The sequence below is a fragment of the Primulina eburnea genome, chromosome 12 (genome assembly GCF_022965805.1).
Source record: "Primulina eburnea isolate SZY01 chromosome 12, ASM2296580v1, whole genome shotgun sequence".
NCBI lineage: Eukaryota > Viridiplantae > Streptophyta > Magnoliopsida > Lamiales > Gesneriaceae > Primulina > Primulina eburnea.
In genome coordinates this window covers 1,617,567-1,636,495 of record NC_133112.1, presented here as the reverse complement: position 1 = coordinate 1,636,495, position 18,929 = coordinate 1,617,567, and the positions used below count along the sequence as shown (strand labels likewise).

Here is an 18,929-nt window from a genome sequence, read left to right as displayed (position 1 = left end):
GGATTTGCTTAAGATTTCATGGGATTTCGTGGGATTTTAACAAGTATATCCAAATCCCATCAAATTTGATGAGATTTGGTGGGATTTGGATTTTAAAAACATAAAATTATTTTTTTATCCAACACATCATTTTCCACCAAAAGTTTATATGGGTAGTTTAGTAAAATTTTAAAATTCCAAATTCGAATATTTTTTTCTCCAAACAAGAAATGGATTTGTAAATACCATTTTTAAATTTTAAATCAAACACCAAATAGAATTTCAAATACTTGAATTTCCAAATCCAATTCCAAATCCAATTCTAAATCCCACGAAATCCTCTCAAATCCTGGTTGCCAAACACACTGTAAATAATGTTTTGAGTATCTTAAATTAAGAGTATTCATGGTTTTGAAATTGAGAAATCTAGATATAAATAAGTAAATAAGAGTTTCCAAATCTTCTTGTTAGATATTCCGACATGTTAAAAAGATTCACAAACCAGACAATGTAAAAACTAGGATTGTGCAAAGGACAGCCTACTTTATCTCTGCAGAAACAATTTTATCATATTGGCTGTTTTCTGCTGTGTGATTTGTCGTACGAGTGATAAGATTAGGGTTTGGCAGTGCTTTTTGAGTATCCCAAAGAAACGTAACAGCAGCCATTAAAGCTGAGAGATTGAAAGAAAAAAGACCATTTTTGGGTTAAGTTATGTTTCATCTCGAGTAATTATCCTAATCTCTCACTACCATTACAGGATATGAGACTCATATTTTCAGGTAAATTTCATATCAATGATCCAAAGACTCAATTTTCATCATATCGTCACTGGCATTTTTTAAAACTTTTCCCATGTCAATTTCAGCATGTTTACTTGTTTAAAAGATATGCTTCTTTATTTAAGTCCTTGCAGGGGTCTGTTGATCAAGCTTTTATAGCTTACAGCTTTCTATATAGTGTACCGTAGACTTCAGGAAAAAAGAAAGAAATATTGCAGCATAAGATAAAATCATTGCTTTCCTATTGAATGAACTAAAAAATCTAAAAAGAGGTATTTTTGTTGTTCACATTTTACGAGCCCGTGTCTTCGCTTTCATATTCCAAGGAATGTCTGCATTATTCTTCTTTTAAGTTTTTTGATCAAGATCCATATTTTTTTTCAAAACCAACAAAAATCAAACTGCATAACCTTGAAAGAGTTTGGAAATGGTATTGGAAGACTCACCTTCGAACTCAAATTCAAGTATTCTGCATCAATTCTTAGTTTTAAACTCCATAGCAGATCAAAATCGGTTTGAAAACCAGCATTTTGTTGCTTGTGGATCACAATCTCACTCTCTACCTTTAAACATTCAGTCACTTGGTGAAAGAATGCCTAGATCTGTAGACCTTCTCCATGCCCCACAATTGTCAAATGAATCTGTTTTAAGACATGGTACTAGGTCTATGAATCTTCTTGAAACATCAGCAGCCCACCAAGCTCAAAGACTTTCACTTTCTTTAGGCTCTGTCATGGATCCTGGATACATCATTTACGCTGCAATAGGAAGCTCCAAGTACTTGAAACCAGCTCAGTCCCTCCTTGAAGAAATGGTTAATATTGAAAGCAATGAAATTGATACCAGCAACAAGAAATATATGGAGAAATTATCACACCCCCGCCAAACTGGGTCTTTCGGGTACAACGAAGAGCTGTCTGAGAAGCCTGGATCCTGTGTTCATCTTCTAAAGTTTCTCGCACTACTACAAGAGGTTAATCCGATCTTTTAAGCATTTTTAGTCCGGCTAAATCTTAGACATCTTCACCCATCTACGTGCCATGTTCATGTTCGAGCTAGAATTGATACCTTCCTCGAGCATATAATTGCATGATTTTTCACATTTGACTAGAAAGAGGTGACTTCCCAATCAAAGCTCAAAAGATCATCTATTTTATGCCGCTTTTGAACAAATATTACCTCCAAGTTCAACTTGAAATTTATATTTTCGAAAATATACGATGTTGGCTTGATTTTATTTCAAATTTTAATTAAAACATATAATGCGCAGAAATGTTCCAAACTAGTTTTTGCACACCTATGGTAATGAACTCTAGCTTTTGGGGCTACTATATACACTACATTTCTTATCATTCTTCCATGAAACTAAGGTGGAGAGAAGATACGAGGAATACTATAATCATATGGAGGAATTGGTGTCATGTTTTGAGGCAATAGCAGGGGTAGGAGCTGGAAAATCTTACACCGGTCTGGCTCTTCAAGCCATGTCCAAACACTTCGGCTTCCTAAGAAACGCGATATTGTCTCAAATTCGTGCTTCGAAACGAAAGATGGAAGCAGACATGCCAAGAATCAGTTCAAGATTAGGCCAACTAAGTCTGCTGGATCAAAAAAGTAGACATAATAGAACTATACTGCAGCAGCAGCTTGGAATCACGCAGAGTTGGAGGCTGATTCGGGGATTGCCGGAGAACTCCGTGATGATTCTTCGTGCTTGGCTTTTCGAACACTTCCTGCACCCGTATGCACCTCAAATATTGCAAATTTAGTGGCATTTTTAGGTGACAATATTTGTGAATGGTTTAAATTGTTGTTCCAGGTATCCTAATGATTCTGAAAAGCTTGTGTTGGCATCTCAGACGGGCCTGTCAAAGAATCAGGTGGACTCCTTTAGTTTCAAAGGGGACTCGTGCTCAGATTACATAAGAAAATATTTAAGCAACTTGTAGATTTGGCATTAGAAATCTCCATGTTATGTGCTTTTACTAGTGGGTAAAGTAGCTAAATTCTGAGTAAAAGTGTCGCATGATTGATTTTTGTGATCTAATAAGAGGAATAATTTTGAAATGCTTGTGTTTCAGGTTTCTAACTGGTTCATAAATGCTAGAGTTCGTATGTGGAAGCCCATGATAGAACAAATGTACAAAGAGGAATTTGGTGACTCTTCCATTGAATCAGATGAACTGTTGACTACTACTGCCGAGGGAATAGGGGATTTATGTTGAAGTACGATTTATAATATGTATATATATTTATATAACACTTGCTTAGGCTGCGTACGTATTTTGTACGTATCAATAACTCGGATTCCAAGTTCTACTCTAGCTCTGCTTATAATAGTGGTTAACTGGTGAAAAATTAGGTTGAGTTCATCACTTGATATTATAAATATATAGTTTGTGAAAGGATGGATATCTATAAAATTTTAAAATATAATACAATAATATTATATTTTTAGCAAGTAGAGATGAATTAAGACAAAAGAGAGTTATACTGGGAGATGTAAAAATTGTTGGGAAAAAAAGAGGGTGAAGGCAAATGGTGGTGTATAATTTAAGAATTTATATACAAATTCTTTTTTAAAAAAATTGGTTTAATTTAAGAGAGAGAAACTAGGAGTGATATCCAAGAACTCCATAGAACATGGGTAACATTATTTCATGACATCCATGGAGCAGGTGAAACTAAAACCAGAAACACTGTCTCAAAATTCAAAACCTAATGTCATCCAAACTTGTAATTAAGTCTACGTACAAATTGAAATGGTCGCATATTATCCATAACAGGCAATCTTCTTCCGCAACATGAAGAGGATTTGGTATATATATCAAGAGTAGTTAACATGCTCGAATTTGAGCACTATTTAAATCAAGAAATGATGCACAAGAACTTCACCAAGAAAGAAACTTTAGAAAACAAGTGATTTAATTAAGCAATTTTCAATTCGAACCTGAGAATGGGTTGTCTCAAGTTAATAATTTCCAGCCTGATAGCACTTGTTTTGATCTCTTGCTCGATGCCAGAAGGTTTTCCGGAATCAGGTTTTGGGTACTACTCGGGTCTTACACCCGAGTTCTACCAGTATTCATGCCCACAAGCTAATGAAATTATCATGTCTGTCTTGGAGAATGCTATTGCTAAAGACTCGAGAATGGCTGCTTCTTTGCTTAGACTCCATTTTCATGATTGCTTTGTTCAGGTACAAGTCTATGCTATTGATCAAGATTAAGGATTTCTTTCATTTTCTCCTCTAAATTTTGTGCTTATGTTTATTATTGATATAGGGGTGTGATGCATCGGTGTTGCTGGATGATAGCTCGAAAATAGTGAGTGAGAAGAATTCGGGACCAAACAAAAATTCCCTGAGGGGATTCGAAGTGATCGATGAAATCAAAGCCAAACTCGAACAAGTCTGCCCACACACTGTTTCATGTGCAGACATTGTTGCTCTTGCTGCCAGGGATTCTACTGTTCTCGTAAGCTGATAATACATATAATCCAGAACAAGTTCAACACATGCAACATTTTAAGACAATCCATAAAAGATAGCTAATTATAACTCGAAAAATAGCGCATAAGAATTCAAAATTCATTTAAGTGATGTGATTATTTATGCTCACTGTAGAGTGGTGGACCTCATTGGGAAGTACCGTTGGGTAGGAGGGACTCGAGAGTAGCAAGTCTTAGCAAGTCGAACACCAACATTCCGGCACCAAATTCCACAATCCAGACTCTTATCACACAATTCAAGCGCCAGGGACTTGGTTTAGAGGATCTTGTTGCTTTATCTGGTAAGATTTTTATCATTTTTCCCCACTAATTTACTTCTTTTTCTTGCTATATGTATATTTGAATTTATCACCATGATATTATAGGAAGTCATACAATTGGAGTGGCTAGATGTGTGACATTCAGACAAAGATTGTACAATCAAAATGGTAACAACCAACCGGATGTAACTTTAGAGAGAAATTACTACAATGACCTAAAGACAGTATGTCCTCAAAATGGTGGCGACAACAACATTTCACCCCTTGATCTTTCAACCCCAGTCAAATTTGACAACAAATACTTCAAGCTTTTACTTTGGGGCAAAGGCCTTCTTAACTCAGACGAAGTTCTGGTCACCGGAGACGTGAAACAGACCGCGGATTTGGTGAGAAGATATGCAGAAGATGGATCCCTTTTCTTCTTCCAGTTTGCCAAGTCTATGGTTAGAATGGGGAACATTAGTCCTCTCGTGGGTAGCAACGGGGAAGTCAGAAAAAATTGTCGTACAGTTAACTAAAAATGTAGTTTGGCACGATTGTTGTTTGTGTAAGTTTTGCAATATGTATGGCTTAATATGCATGGCTGTTGTTGTATGTATGTTTTCAAAAATGTGGTTTTACATATAAGTTTTAAGTTAAATAATTAATTTCGCATGAAGCTTTGAATCATAATGATATTGTTATTATTTTCGAAGAACTAATAATTTATTGCATTAGGATATATAGAATAAAATTAAATGTATTGAATTCTAATGAAATAATTAATTTTTTAAAAAATATGAAATCCTAATTTAGCTCATGTTTAAATAACCATGTGAAAAAAGAAAAAAGAACAAAGAAAAGCGTTGGTCAGATTTTTTATTTAGACAAAAAGTTGTGTGAGACGATCTCATAGGTCATATTTTATGAGACAGATCTCTTATTTGTATCATTCATAAAAAAAATATATTAATTTTTATGCTAAAAATTTATTTTTTATTGTGAATATAGATAGGGTTCATCGTCTCACGTATAAAGATTATTATATTTATCTATTTACTTGTGAGAGTGAAGAGGGTGAGTGATGAGAATCCAGCCAGTTTCCCTAGCCCTCAAATTCTAAAATTAGTCCGCCCAAAAAATGCTGTAATTCCAGTTGTCTACCGAATCGGACAGGATATAATGCCGAAGCATTCGACGACGGGGATGATTTCGGTCCAGAAGAGATGGCCGTTGATGACATTGCTCTGCGTCGCACTCTCCACCGCCATTGCCTTCTTCATCGGATCCTCGTTCAATTCTTGTAATTCTTCGGAGTACGGAAATTTTAGCCCTCGAATCGATACAGTCGAACCGGAGATCGGCGTCGGCGTGAAGAAAGGGGAAAACCCACTCAGTTTCATGAATTCGAAGCTTGTTCTTTTGGTTTCCCACGAACTCTCGCTCTCCGGTTAGAACTGATTGATTTAATACTTGTTTCGACATTTTTTGTTTGAAGCGCGATTATTTAAATTCTACAGAAGTGCCATTTTTCCCCTTTGAAAAAGACCAGATTTTTCCGCTTAAATGAAAAATATGGTGATCGTTATTCTGTTTCTAAAGTTTTTTGCTTAATAGTTAGCTTCAAGAGTTTTTTTTATCTTGAATTTGAGACTGAAATTAGGTTTTAATCATTTCAGAATGTTAATGTTTCACAGGTGGGCCTTTACTGCTGATGGAACTTGCGTTTTTGTTAAGAGCTGTTGGCACGAGAATTGTCTGGATCACCAACCAGAAGCCTACGGAACCCGATGAAGTGATCCACAGTTTGGAGCAAAGAATGGCAGACCGAGGAGTGAAGGTATGTTGAGGTTCATGTAGGTTTTGGTTTGAATCTGGTTTTACTATAATGCGCCAGAATCATCTGAGTTAAGTTTCTCGTTCATGAAGGTTTTGCCTGCAAAGGGGCAGGAAGCTGTTGACACAGCTCTTAAAGCTGATTTAGTCATTTTAAATACAGCCGTGGCTGGGAAATGGCTGGATGCTGTGCTCAAGGATAATGTGCCTCGTGTGCTCCCAAAGGTTTTGTGGTGGATTCATGAAATGCGAGGGCATTACTTTAACCTGGAGTATGTTAAGCACCTCCCTTTTGTTGCAGGTGCCATGATTGATTCACATACCACTGCTGACTATTGGAAGAACCGGACTCATGAGAGATTGGGGTATGCTACTTTACGTATGTGATATAATGTTTATTAATCTATTTTTTGTGTATGAGATTCCTGAATAATTGTGGATACTTCTACGAAAAATAGTGTATTTAAGTAATGAGACATGTATCTTCTGGGCTCAAGGAGTAGTGACATCAAGTAATTGTTCTAAGCTTTGTGGAACCTAGTATAGGGTATGACCGTTGAATATCTCTGAATTTAGGTGATGTTCTCATGATCTCATCTTATCTGAGAAATTCAAAAGAGAGCGAACCTGGGGTCAAGCCTGCGGCAGAAAAGATGAAAATAAAAATAAATATAAGCAAGTATGAGAAAACCCACTTCGTTACTTTAATCCCGCAAACAGCGATCATGTTCTACTTTCAAGAATTGGACTAGAATTGGACTGTAATTGTCTGTATAGCTTTCTATTTGTTTGGTTCATTGTGTAAAGTTAGTATGTTGTTTTCCACTTCCAATGTCTCAGGATTAAGATGCCTGCAACCTATGTTGTGCACCTTGGGAATAGCAAAGACTTGATGGATGTAGCTGAAGACAGTGTGGCGAAAAAGGTCCTTCGAGAGCATATTAGAGAATCTCTTGGAGTCCGAAAAGATGATCTTCTGTTTGCCATTATCAACAGTATGCTTTACTAACAAAGAAGTTGTGAATCTATGCATTGTTCTTTCCATAAACCAGTTACTTATATGGGAGTCGTTATCTTGGTTACATAGATGAGCAGTCCTGAGCTATGGATGTTCTATTGCTTCAGGTGTTTCCCGTGGAAAAGGGCAGGATCTATTTCTTAAATCTTTCTATGAGGCTCTACAACTTATCCAAGAGAAGAAGTTGCATGTACCTCCAATGTATGCAGTTATAGTGGGAAGTGACATTAGCTCTCAGACAAAATTTGAAACAGAACTGCGCAACTTCGTGGCTGACAAAAAGATTCAGCACAGTGTGCGATTCGTAAACAAAACCATGAATGTTGCTCCTTATCTGGCTTCTATTGATGTGCTTGTCCAAAACTCTCAGGTTCCTGTCGATATCTAATTTTGTTTTTCTCACACTCGAAATTTAACTTCTTCCCCAGATCTAATGTCATTTATATCCTTTTTTGCGTAAAAAATCTGGTGCTTTAGTATCATGCTGGATTCTAAGATACCAGACAAGAATATCCGTCAAATTTCTCTGTTGCATATTTTCCTTGTTGTGCTCCTTTTCTCTTCATGCCTTTTTTTCCTAAGGTATCGTACTTTGAGAGAATGATTTTATTTTGAAAGTGAAACCAATATTACTAAAACTTTATTTGACTTTTCTGTGTTGTGATTTCTTTTACAAAAATATTGACTGTGTCAACTCAGATAATTATGAAGCTCGAGCTCATCTATTTTTTCCTCTTTAAACTTTAAGTCTATAAATCGAAGTGGACATACTTAGTTCTATGGTCTCAGACCAGTTTGGTAGGTGGGTGATGCTTAAGTTTAGTAATGTAGATCCTTTTGTCATATAATGCATGCCTTCCATTTCCGGCTTCATGCTATTACTTTTAGTTTTATTCTGTAGTTTAGACCTGACATGATTACATCCTTCTGGTTCTTGGTCCAACAAGCTAATGGGTGGGTCAAAGTTCAGCTATAAACTGTGAGAAAAAGAATAAATTACAAACTGAAAGGTGCGAAGTGACATGTGTAGGAATCTCCTGAGTTTCAGGAGATGAACAGTTCTTTTGATATTATCCAATTTAAACTAGCTTTTTTACTTTGGCTTCAAGATGTTGATGTGGCTGCGTTAATGTCACAGCTGGCATTTTTGTGAATCTAGTTATTGTTCATCATGCAGACTAGAGAATAACATTTTGGTAACATGCAGGCGCGCGGAGAATGTTTTGGGAGGATAACCATTGAAGCCATGGCTTTTCAGCTCCCTGTATTGGTAAACTTTCTTGTCTCGTCATCTGTCTCGTATATCCATTTGATTGGAATTCGTTAAACGTTTATGCTTCGGAAGATGATATCTCCATCTAGGTACAATCTAGTCTCGACTCTAGAATAGCCTGTCTGAGACCTGAACTCGTCATGGAGCTCTGTCCTTATTGCTCGCAGGCAATTGTCCTTTAAGATTGCAATGACCAAGTTATGTGCTCTTGTAAAATTGGAATGGCAACCTCGTGATCGGGTTTAAATTTTGAGAGGCCTCAATAATTGATGGATCAATGTTTACTTTGTCAACTAGGCTTGCTTGGTATATAATTTGGATGAATTTTTCATTTAGAAACCCATCGCAACCATCTGTCTTGACTTACCCAGTGTCCATCTCAACTTTCAATATCCAGCGAGCACCTCTAAGTATGAATTTCATATACATTAGGGCACCGCAGCTGGCGGCACGATGGAAATTGTTGTGAACGGCACCACTGGTTGGTTACACCAAACTGGAAAAGATGGCGTCGCCCCACTTGTAGCAAATATCGTGCAACTAGCCACGCATTTGGAGACAAGGACGACAATGGGGAAGAAGGGTCACGCAAGGGTCAAAGAAATGTTTCTTGAACACCATATGTCTTACAGAATATCCTTGGTTCTGAAGGAAGTTCTGCGGAAGGCAAATAGTTAGGAGGCACAATTCAGGTATCATGAAGAACTTAGCATGCAAATGTGTGAAAAAAATAACACGTACAAAAATGTTTAATTTTTCCCAAAGTTTCAACCTTGTAAACTCTAAACTACAACCTGCTTCCTCATCGAGTTTATTGAGCTGTAAATGCTTGCCCATGTAATTTATGTTAATGTAATTTTGTCAGAGGGATTCACTATTTCGAGTATATGGTACACCACTTAATAAGGAAAGCTGCTAAAGCATGCTTTAGTAATAAAAGTCACACACTGTAGTGTATTTATTCACTGTAGAAGAAATTGAACACATGATGGAATCTCATTTCGATGCAGAAAAGTGAACCACTGCTTGTTCAAGGACATTAAATAACAAAATTATTGATACCATTACCCTTTACTAAAAGAAAAGCTTAACCTTGATGGCTTCCACATGCATTCTTTTGTCATCCCATAGCTTTGACATGCAATCTATGAAAGAAAAGCTTTACCTTGATGGCTTCCACTTGCATTCTTTTGTCATCCCATATGCAGTTTAATTCCAAATATAGGAAGTTTACGTTCAATTACATCCGGTCGCCCTTTCGGAACGCGATTCGTGTGCAATTGTTTAGTTCGATGTTCATGAAGAAAAAAATTCGAATTCTACCATGTCATAATTCCAAAAATAATGATGCTACACACGACTTTACCTATCTCATAAGTTTATAAAATAAATGTAATTATCTTATCATCGCAATAAAGTATATTCTTCTCGTCTGCTACTGCCCACGGAATAAGTCGAATGAAAGAGACCAACCCACCGAAATGCAGCATAAAGTACAGAAATAAGAAATGTACTAGCCTACAAAAATTGTATGTGTTGCTTGAATATTTTGCTTTTAGCATTATGAATAAAAAATGGACACCTCGGGAATATATTGTTAAAATAAATCTCCACTAGTCCATAAAATAATGTGAACAATTTAGTCAAGAGAAAGCAAAATGACGTATACAAATTTATAATTATTTGATATTACTTAAAGGTGACTTTATAATCCAAAAAAAATAAGTAACTTTATTTGGATTCGTTCGCTGTTACTTATGTAAAATAATTTTAATTTCAAAAAATTAACATAATTAGAATAAAATAAAATTTACTATAACAAAGTACACATAAATGTATTAGTTAATTAATTAATCAATGTGACAGACTCCTAACATTAAGTTTGGTTCTCTGATTGAATTAATTAATAGCACATTTATTTATGCCATTATTATACGCCAATAATAACTTGATGTTAATAAATAAATAAATAAATAAAGTGGAGCAAGTAGCCAACAAATACCAAGTGGAGAAACCTAAAAATTATACTAACATCTCTTAATTAATTTCGAGGGGCATGCCTGATGAACCAAGATTACACTACATCCACAACCATACAATTTATTACTATGATTATTATTATTATTATTTAACATCTAATATTCAATTTATTTGATAAAAACTTGTGTGAAACTGTCGCACGAGTCGTAGCACGAGTCGTATTTTGTGATATAGATATCTTATTTGGGTCATCCATGACAAAATATTATTTTTTATATTAAGAATATTAGTGAATATCGGTATGATTGATCCGTTTCATAAAAATTCGTTAGAACGTAAATTCTTCGGGACTCCTAAACGTTTCAAAAAGCCAGTCTCCAAACCTTTTTTTGACAGGCTTTCTTGGTCGTTCAATGCATTTCTCCTAACAAAAGTACAAAACAACAAAATTAAATGACAAATACCAATAATAATCACGTTCTCAAATTCATCAGATGTATACACGGCATTGACGAAAATGTACTAGAAAATAAAAGATACATTAATTATTATTTTTTCCTTCTCAATAATCAAAGATCTCAGCGGAGGCCATTATGGGGTGTTGGTTTATGAGTGCCATTGAATTCCAAGAATTGCCCAAGAAATTGTCAGCCAAGTCCAGGTTCTGAAACTCTTCAGCCTCAAACATGCAGTTCCATGTGGCGGCAGGGACGGTGGCTGCGCCGGCGGTGTAGGAATTTATGTGACCAAGAATTTCATTCAATGAATGAAGCCTTTGGCTGAGCTCCAACTTTTGAGCCCTCAAGATCGAGTTTTCGGACTCAACATTCAAGTAGTGTTGTGTGGTGATATTTATATTGCTCAGAATCTCGTTATTTTCTTTCTTAATCTGAGACACCTGAGCCAGCAGATCATCCAAATGCTTCTGTTTTCTCATCCTAGACCGCCTGGCAGATTCCCGGTTCGATTCCATTCTCTTCCTCTTCTTCTGATCAATAACCTGGACGAGATCTCCCTCTGAACCCGACGTTTGGATCCGGGGTGAAACGGAGGAATTCCCACTTGAAGAAGCCATTTTTGTGTGTTTTCCGCAAAAGGGCCTTTGATTTCTTGGATTTTCAACGTTTCACGAATGACAAGACTTAATGATTTCTTTATTTATTACCGAGATTCGACAATTCTTTCATGAGAAAACGTAAAACCAGTAAAGGAATACAACAGAGAAAGATTGAACAAGATGAGTCCTGCGTCTGAGTGAGGAATTGATCATATAACCGGACCTGAGGATCTCACTGAGTACTGGAAACATGAATCTTAAACATCAAGAACAATACCTGCAGCATCAAGATATAATCTTCGATAACAGGACAATAAATTTCTTCCTGGGCAGAGTAACAGCCCGAAAAATACCACAAAATGATACACAAAAGAATCAGCAGAACCTCCCCAAGAAATTAAAACTCGGACTTAAAAAACACACAACGAAAAGGGCAATAAGCGTAGAAACAGAATATCTGCTACTCTGCTTGTTTGGAAGAGAGGAGAGACGAGAGGGAGGGAGAGGAGAGGATTCCAAGCTAAGGGAATGGGCTGTTAAATAGAAGGAAATGGTAGGCAAGAACACATTAAAAAAATTTAAAAAATGATGCGCATACATAAAAAGTGTACAGATAGAAAGTGGAACCAAAACCAAATCGTTGATTGCCATTTACCATGATTTTGATTTTGGTTTTGGTTTTGGTTTTTAAATCAGATAATTAAAATTAATTATTCCAGAATTATAATATAAAATATTATTAGTATTTAAAATTAATTAAAATAAACGAAAATCGCGTTCGCGTGTGTGTGTGAATGAAACTACATTTAAAAAAAAAAAGGAGTAGATGGTGGGGAAAAGTGAAACGGGGGATTGGATTTTTGTGTGAGCATCGGAGTGATAAGACATGTGAGGTGTAGAAGGGACTTGCACATCCAGCTGTAGCCAAGGCATCAATCGAATATGGGAAATTCTGTCTAGCAGTAAGGTCATCTCCAACGCTGCACCATTTTGGTGCAAAAACGCCAAAATGGTGCAGATTTTCTTCTCCAACGGGGGCTGCGCTATTTTGCCCCCACTCCTCTGCGCCAAATTTGGCGCAGAGTTATGTTTCTTTTTCTTTTTTTTTTTTTGATTTTTTATTTATATTTATTATAAATATTTGTATTAAAAATTATAAATATTATTTAAATAATAGTATAATATTTATTTTATAATTTTCATAATTAAATATTTAATTATATAAACTTAAAATTAATAATTGTTAATTTTTAAAATATTTATTTATGTTAATTATTATTAATTAAAGCATTTAATTTAATGATTTATAACACATACAATTATAAACACAAATGTTTAATTAAATTATAAATTTAAATATTGTTATTTAAGTTTATTAATAATAAAATCTTAGTCATAATTATAAATATATTAAATGAAATATAATAATTAATATATGTAAAATAAATTCGAGAATATTCTTTTTGAGGTAAGATTTGAAGTAAATGGGTTGGAGATGAATGTTATATTTTGTGCAGAAACTGCACTATTTTGGTGCAGAAACTGCACCAAAATAGATTTATGGGTTGGAGATGGCCTAATACAAATATAATTCTAATAAAAAAATATCTGAATTATATAATCATAATTCGTGTGTGAAATTAACAAAAACTTCGTCAACATTGTATGTGTAATATTTCATTTCTCGTCTTAAACATGCTTGAGACGATGGACAGCATGAATTAGAACCACTCGCGGGTGGGTGGATTTGTAAGGGTCGATCAAATATATTTTCGACCAGGCGTCGATGACTTGTAGCTCATACTAGAGTGAGTGGTCCAAGTTTGTAATATAATTGAGAGGCAAAAGCCAAAATGTAGACGAAATCAATCTGCAAAAGTATTTTTATGGTGAAGGGCTCCCACGTTGATCGCAAAAGCTGATTTAAACAACACAGGCCAGTCACTCGGTTATTTATTTCACGTGTTTGATTTTACGTTGAGGTAGGGGGACCCCTTTTGTTTGCCCTCCTTTAATGTGTACGGGCTTCACCATTTATTACGAAAACAAATCAAATAATTTAGCATTAATATAGTTTTTAATGTGATGACGGAAACGATCGGGGATATATGTTCCTTCAAAATGTATCCGAAACTATTTTAATTTGGTCCTTGTAAATAAAAAAAATTGATTTCAATTTGATCTCAATCTGGTTCAATTCGATTTTAATATATTTTAATTCAATTTCGGTTTCGGATTTAGTTACACTCTCAATCTGGTCAATTCAGAATCGATCCAATATGATATTTTAATTCAATTTCGCGATTGATTTGGTTTCATCACCAAGTAATCCGGAACCAGCTTAATCCGTACTGTAACATGCCTTATCGAGAGTCACTGGATGTTAAATTTTATTAAAGTAGTTACTAAGTCTTTGATTTTAATTTAATTAAGCACGTTAGAGCTAATAGCACTAATATTAATTTATTCGTATGTAAATAATGATAATAATAATAACAACAGAGAGCTGCTGAAATTTGACCATTTAAATCTTAAGTCGTGCTTACCAAAATAGCCAAACCCTTCAATAATTTATTCGTGCTACTTCGTGGTTTACGGGCTACTTTTTCTAAGCACACGTTTAATATATACTAGCTACTCTGCACACGCGGTGCGTGTGTGTACAATTTTTTTTATAATTATTTATGGACTAAAATGAAATTTGACAAATTATCGAGGTACTAAAGTGCTATTTGAATAATTGTAATAAAAAAAATAAAAACAAAAATGTTTTTTGAAATAAAAAAAAAACAAAAATATAATTTTGATATCAAATGGGGGCAAAATAGGGAAACCAAAAAACAGACCAAAGACACCAAAAACAGTTATTCTAATATGCTTAAACTTAATAAATAGTATATATATATATATATATATATATATATATATATATATATATATATATATATATATATATATATATAAATTACGTTAGTTAGAGAAATTATATTTGACAAATCATGTACGATAAATTCGCCCAAAACAATATTGACATGGAGAATCGAACTCTATAGGATTCATATTCTTTTCTTAAACATAATCAACTATTACCAATATTCTCCATGGTATAACTTTATTCACGTAGATTTTGTACACATTCCTGATTTGATTCTAAAGTTGCCTCCCACGATCTACAATTACTTGCTTCGACCCAAAGGCAAATAAAAGTTTAGCAAATAATTTGTATATTATGTAAATGCTAGTTAGTATAAGCACATACTTACTATTAAGTTAGTGGAAGGTGATAAAATAAAATAATATAATTTTTTCCTTCTCTCTTTTGGGTATTTTATATAATTTTAAAAAATATTAAAAAATCCTCACATGGCGAGAGGTCTAAATACGGATTCTTGAACGTAGTAACGAAGGTTTTACTTATTATAGGCCATAAATAATATATTGGTTAAAGTTTTCTTTTTCCGTGATGCATAAATAATCAACATTCACGATATTTTATTACTAATTATGTAATTAACCTCAACAAAATGAAAATGTGAATTATATTTGATTAAAAGCAGCTCAAAGAGTCAATAATAGTCTAAAGCCGTCAAAAAAGAATAAGAATGATCTACAGGTCTTAGGTTGGAGCCGTCAATTTGTAACAATATTGCAAAGTAAGAAAATTTTATGTTCGGAACCATTTGGAAACTAGCAAGTACGGAGTACCTGACTAAAAATATCAAATATTATTATAATTTTTAAATATTTTATTTTAATTTAGGTGAGTCTCTAATAAAGAAATATTGGAACTTGTACAAGGAATCGGATTCAAGGAGGATTTTCCTTCTTGCACACAGCAGCACACAAATTATGTACAAATTGGAAGGCACTTGTCATAAATAAAGGTACGAGACCATGAACAATGTCCAAAAGCAGAAAACACTAAGCACAAAAGCAGAGCAGCCCAAACTGCTAATGCATTGTTTTTCATGATTATTACTGGAACAAATAAAAACAGCATCAAATAGACAGAATCTTATAGTAATGCTACAAAAACAGATACTAGATTCTGAGATGATCACTTACCTCCGTGTCGAGAAACTCAAGGTTGCATGCCGAATTCCATACTGGCTGTGGCAGCTTCAGGGTGGTAGTGCAGAATCTCCCTCCACATCATCTCCCTGATCATCTCTTCTCCTAAATCTTCATCCGTGTTGAGATTGATTGGGACCTGAGCAGGAGGATCACATATTGGATCATACAAGGGAGACATGTACGGGTGTTGAAGGGCTTCGGTTACACCTATTCTTTTTGAAGGGTCAAACACGAGCATCTTTTGCAAAAGATCAATTGCTAGAGGATGGGCATGAGGATAAAGGCGAGGAAATGGGGTTCCCATGGAGTATGGAAGAGATTTAATGTACTTTTTCGCCTTTGGGTTGTCTATGAATTCAAGATTGTCTTCCCTTTGACTACCAAGGATGTTGATGATTAATTTAAGCTGATTAAGACACTCTGTCCCTGGAAAAACAGGTTTTCTTCCAAGAAGTTCTGCAAAGATACAACCGACGGACCATACATCAATCGATGTGCCATAGTTGTCACAACAGAGAAGGAGCTCTGGGGGCCGGTACCAGCGAGTGACCACGTATTCTGTCATAAATTGACCTTTGCTGCTGTTTGTGCGTGCAAGCCCAAAGTCACATATTTTGAGATCACAGTTTGCATTAATGAGTAGGTTCCCGGGCTTCAAATCGCGATGAAGAATGTTTGCAGAGTGTAGATACTTCAGACCTCTTAGCAACTGCAGATTTGCATTATAACGCATAAAATTTAAATTCTAAAGAGTATGAGAGGAGGTTTTGTAAGTTTTGAAAATATCGAGTCAATTCACAGAGACTGGGAATGACAAAGTCACGAAAGAGCAATTATGCATGTTTTCTCTTATTATGAGTTTATCTTTTCTGATATTTTAAATTTCCTAAAATATCACATCGATTTCTCGGTTGAGCTTGAAAATCTAACGAGTAATCTTCCAAAGAAAGTGGTGATTTCTTCATTAGGAACACAGTAATAGAATGATATACACTTGCATGATTTTACGAAGACGAAAAGGACTCACAACCATCGGTAGTACCTTTCACAATACATCAATGGTTCACATGAAAACCAATGTAGTTTGGAAACATGGTAGTATACTACAATGGAATCTAAAATAGCCTCCCATGAATAAAATATTATAAACTCATGAAGATCTAGGTGATTAAACAATTTTGCCTAATGCTACAAAGTTCTAGCCTCCCCACTCTTCAATTAACTATTCCATAGGTCTTAAAGAGCAAGGGACTGAAATAGAATAAACAGATAAAGAAGAAAAACAAGATATACTCACATACACACACACACACTAACCCTCGAGCCATTAATGATGAAAAGTACCTGGAAGAGGAAATACTGGCAATGGTCGTTTGAAAGAGTCTGAGAGGACTTAATAATCTGGTGTAAATCTGTGTCCATGAGTTCATATACCAAATAGACATCCTTGAAACTTCCCTTGTGTATAGGAAGCATGACATCTTTGAGAGCTATCACATTTTCATGTCTAAGATGCCGCAGAAGCTTCAGTTCACGCAAGGTTCTCAGTGCATCAATACGATTTTCAAAGGCGTTGTGTATCTTTTTAATCGCAACCTTCTCATTTGTTTCCCTGTTGACAGAAGAACACACAATACCGTATGCCCCTCGACCAATAGGCTTGATTGGCACGTATTTTGTGTCAATCTCGAAAAGTGTTTGCCACATTGAGTAATAATGCTTTCCTCGAGATCTAACCCCATTTGGAGGTTCAACGGGAGTCGCCATGCTACTGAAAGCATCACAGAAAAGTAGAGTTATAGAAACCGAGTGTCAAGAGAATACACGTATCATTCTCCTGGATAATCTCACGCAAAACATACACTTACCACCAGATCCTTGATTACATTTCTATAACAGCCCTTGTCACAAGAATTCGGATTCACGCCACGTGTAATTACGCGTCATGCATACAAACTAATGCGACAAATGGTATGATCAGAAATGCAATAGTGTTGCTCATACTCATGCAATGACTTATCTCAAGCGGCTACATTTTGTATTAAAAAAATGATGCGTGGATATCCAAGTGTCTGAGGTGAGTTACCATACAAGTCATGGGCTCTTCCCAAAAATACAAATCCATGATGAAGAAGCACAGATGAAATCTCCAAAAGGAAATGATCGACCAGGAATATTCTCAAAATAAGTATAAGATAATATCAAGATTCGACTCCACTGTTTTTATAAGCTACGCGAGGACAGAAAAAGATTCAACTCCTCGTCTTACATATTTGTTCCAAAAAACAGTATTTCAATACTATCGCATTCGAGATTCAAAACTTGCCGCTTGTTTCATCATGGTCCAAACTTCAAAAACAATATCAGCACATGAAATTAAATTGTTCAAGACATAATATAAAACATCAAATAGATAAATGATAAAAGTGGAGAGAATAAAAAAGGAATAAATTGTGGTTATTTACTACACTGAGAAAAAAATCAAATTACATAGATAACCACTATAATGGCCAACTAAATGCAGTTATGCATGAAGCACCAAAATCTATAAAAATTCAAACCAAGTAAACAAAACTAGAACTTTAACATAAAGATAGAGATAAAGATATACTTCTGCGCTGAAATTTTTGCAGAAATTCCCTCAAAAAGCGCAGCAGACCTCAGAATTCTTCATTTTGCCATCAAATTTCACTTTCATCTCAACTTCAGCAACGATTGCTCCCATAAATTCCCGTGTAATCTTCAGATTCTCCACAAATATCACTCAATTGAGTCAAAGTTTGAATAATACTGATTCGCTCGGAGCTGAAATTCAGCTGAACTACCTCCAAGTCCACTGAATCGGGTCAGGAGGATCTTCAGCAATTAATTACCTCACATCTCCCTTGATTTTTTAGTGTAACTAATAAAATGGTAATATTTATTAAATATATTTTAATAAACTTTGCAGATTTTTCCTTTTCTTTATTAAATATATTTTAATTTAATGTTTTGATAACGAAAAATAAATATATATATTATTTTACTTATTTTATAACGAAAAACTCTTTTATTTTTCATGTCAAGTTGTGCATCGATAATTACATTGAAAAATCGGTGATATTCTCATTAGAGTTCGAGTCACGATATATTGGGTAGCCCAAAATCATGGTAGATTTGTAGGAAGAGTTCGTCAAAGGCC

General features: G+C 35.0%; 5 protein-coding genes across 5 annotated transcripts; 3 read left to right on the top strand and 2 right to left on the bottom strand.

Annotated features, from left to right (window-relative positions):
* Positions 1-377: 377 nt before the first annotated feature.
* Positions 378-2,996, top strand: LOC140807190 (BEL1-like homeodomain protein 11). The gene is made up of 4 exons (XM_073163929.1): positions 378-1,734; positions 2,132-2,502; positions 2,581-2,641; positions 2,843-2,996. Exons 1-4 carry the CDS (start codon positions 1,189-1,191, stop codon positions 2,984-2,986), a joined length of 1,122 nt encoding a protein of 373 aa, XP_073020030.1. The 5' UTR covers positions 378-1,188; the 3' UTR covers positions 2,987-2,996.
* A 331-nt stretch (positions 2,997-3,327) lies between these two features.
* LOC140807191 (peroxidase 9) lies at positions 3,328-5,219 on the top strand. The gene is made up of 4 exons (XM_073163931.1): positions 3,328-3,960; positions 4,046-4,237; positions 4,387-4,552; positions 4,637-5,219. Exons 1-4 carry the CDS (start codon positions 3,718-3,720, stop codon positions 5,047-5,049), a joined length of 1,014 nt encoding a protein of 337 aa, XP_073020032.1. The 5' UTR covers positions 3,328-3,717; the 3' UTR covers positions 5,050-5,219.
* A 336-nt stretch (positions 5,220-5,555) lies between these two features.
* On the top strand, positions 5,556-9,501 carry LOC140807543 (uncharacterized). The gene is made up of 7 exons (XM_073164442.1): positions 5,556-5,960; positions 6,208-6,350; positions 6,440-6,711; positions 7,187-7,341; positions 7,472-7,734; positions 8,572-8,634; positions 9,070-9,501. The coding sequence occupies exons 1-7, from the start codon at positions 5,693-5,695 to the stop codon at positions 9,313-9,315; spliced, it is 1,410 nt and encodes a 469-aa protein (XP_073020543.1). The 5' UTR covers positions 5,556-5,692; the 3' UTR covers positions 9,316-9,501.
* A 1,476-nt stretch (positions 9,502-10,977) lies between these two features.
* LOC140808056 (bZIP transcription factor 44-like) lies at positions 10,978-12,184 on the bottom strand. Its single transcript, XM_073165063.1, has 2 exons — positions 12,028-12,184; positions 10,978-11,951 (listed from the first exon to the last, which is right to left on the bottom strand). Exon 2 carries the CDS (start codon positions 11,690-11,692, stop codon positions 11,180-11,182), a length of 513 nt encoding a protein of 170 aa, XP_073021164.1. The 5' UTR covers positions 11,693-11,951; positions 12,028-12,184; the 3' UTR covers positions 10,978-11,179.
* Positions 12,185-15,521: 3,337 nt separating this feature from the next.
* Positions 15,522-18,659, bottom strand: LOC140807246 (mitogen-activated protein kinase homolog NTF3). The gene is made up of 3 exons (XM_073164026.1): positions 18,360-18,659; positions 17,093-17,519; positions 15,522-16,457 (listed from the first exon to the last, which is right to left on the bottom strand). Exons 2-3 carry the CDS (start codon positions 17,513-17,515, stop codon positions 15,756-15,758), a joined length of 1,125 nt encoding a protein of 374 aa, XP_073020127.1. The 5' UTR covers positions 17,516-17,519; positions 18,360-18,659; the 3' UTR covers positions 15,522-15,755.
* Positions 18,660-18,929: the final 270 nt, after the last annotated feature.

Excerpts from the sequence above, each read along its gene's own strand:
- LOC140807191 (XM_073163931.1), top strand. The coding sequence starts at position 3,718 with ATGGGTTGTCTCAAGTTAATAATTTCCAGCCTGATAGCACTTGTTTTG. Across the intron at positions 3,961-4,045 it reads TTCATGATTGCTTTGTTCAG|GGGTGTGATGCATCGGTGTT; the intron begins GTACAAGTCTAT and ends TTATTGATATAG. Across the intron at positions 4,238-4,386 it reads CCAGGGATTCTACTGTTCTC|AGTGGTGGACCTCATTGGGA; the intron begins GTAAGCTGATAA and ends TGCTCACTGTAG.
- LOC140807543 (XM_073164442.1), top strand. The coding sequence starts at position 5,693 with ATGCCGAAGCATTCGACGACGGGGATGATTTCGGTCCAGAAGAGATGG. Across the intron at positions 7,342-7,471 it reads TCTGTTTGCCATTATCAACA|GTGTTTCCCGTGGAAAAGGG; the intron begins GTATGCTTTACT and ends CTATTGCTTCAG. Across the intron at positions 7,735-8,571 it reads TGCTTGTCCAAAACTCTCAG|GCGCGCGGAGAATGTTTTGG; the intron begins GTTCCTGTCGAT and ends GGTAACATGCAG.
- LOC140807246 (XM_073164026.1), bottom strand. The coding sequence starts at position 17,515 with ATGGCGACTCCCGTTGAACCTCCAAATGGGGTTAGATCTCGAGGAAAG. Across the intron at positions 16,458-17,092 it reads GCCAGTATTTCCTCTTCCAG|TTGCTAAGAGGTCTGAAGTA; the intron begins GTACTTTTCATC and ends GCAAATCTGCAG.
- LOC140808056 (XM_073165063.1), bottom strand. The coding sequence starts at position 11,692 with ATGGCTTCTTCAAGTGGGAATTCCTCCGTTTCACCCCGGATCCAAACG.
- LOC140807190 (XM_073163929.1), top strand. The coding sequence starts at position 1,189 with ATGGTATTGGAAGACTCACCTTCGAACTCAAATTCAAGTATTCTGCAT. Across the intron at positions 1,735-2,131 it reads TTCTCGCACTACTACAAGAG|GTGGAGAGAAGATACGAGGA; the intron begins GTTAATCCGATC and ends CATGAAACTAAG. Across the intron at positions 2,503-2,580 it reads TTCGAACACTTCCTGCACCC|GTATCCTAATGATTCTGAAA; the intron begins GTATGCACCTCA and ends TTGTTGTTCCAG.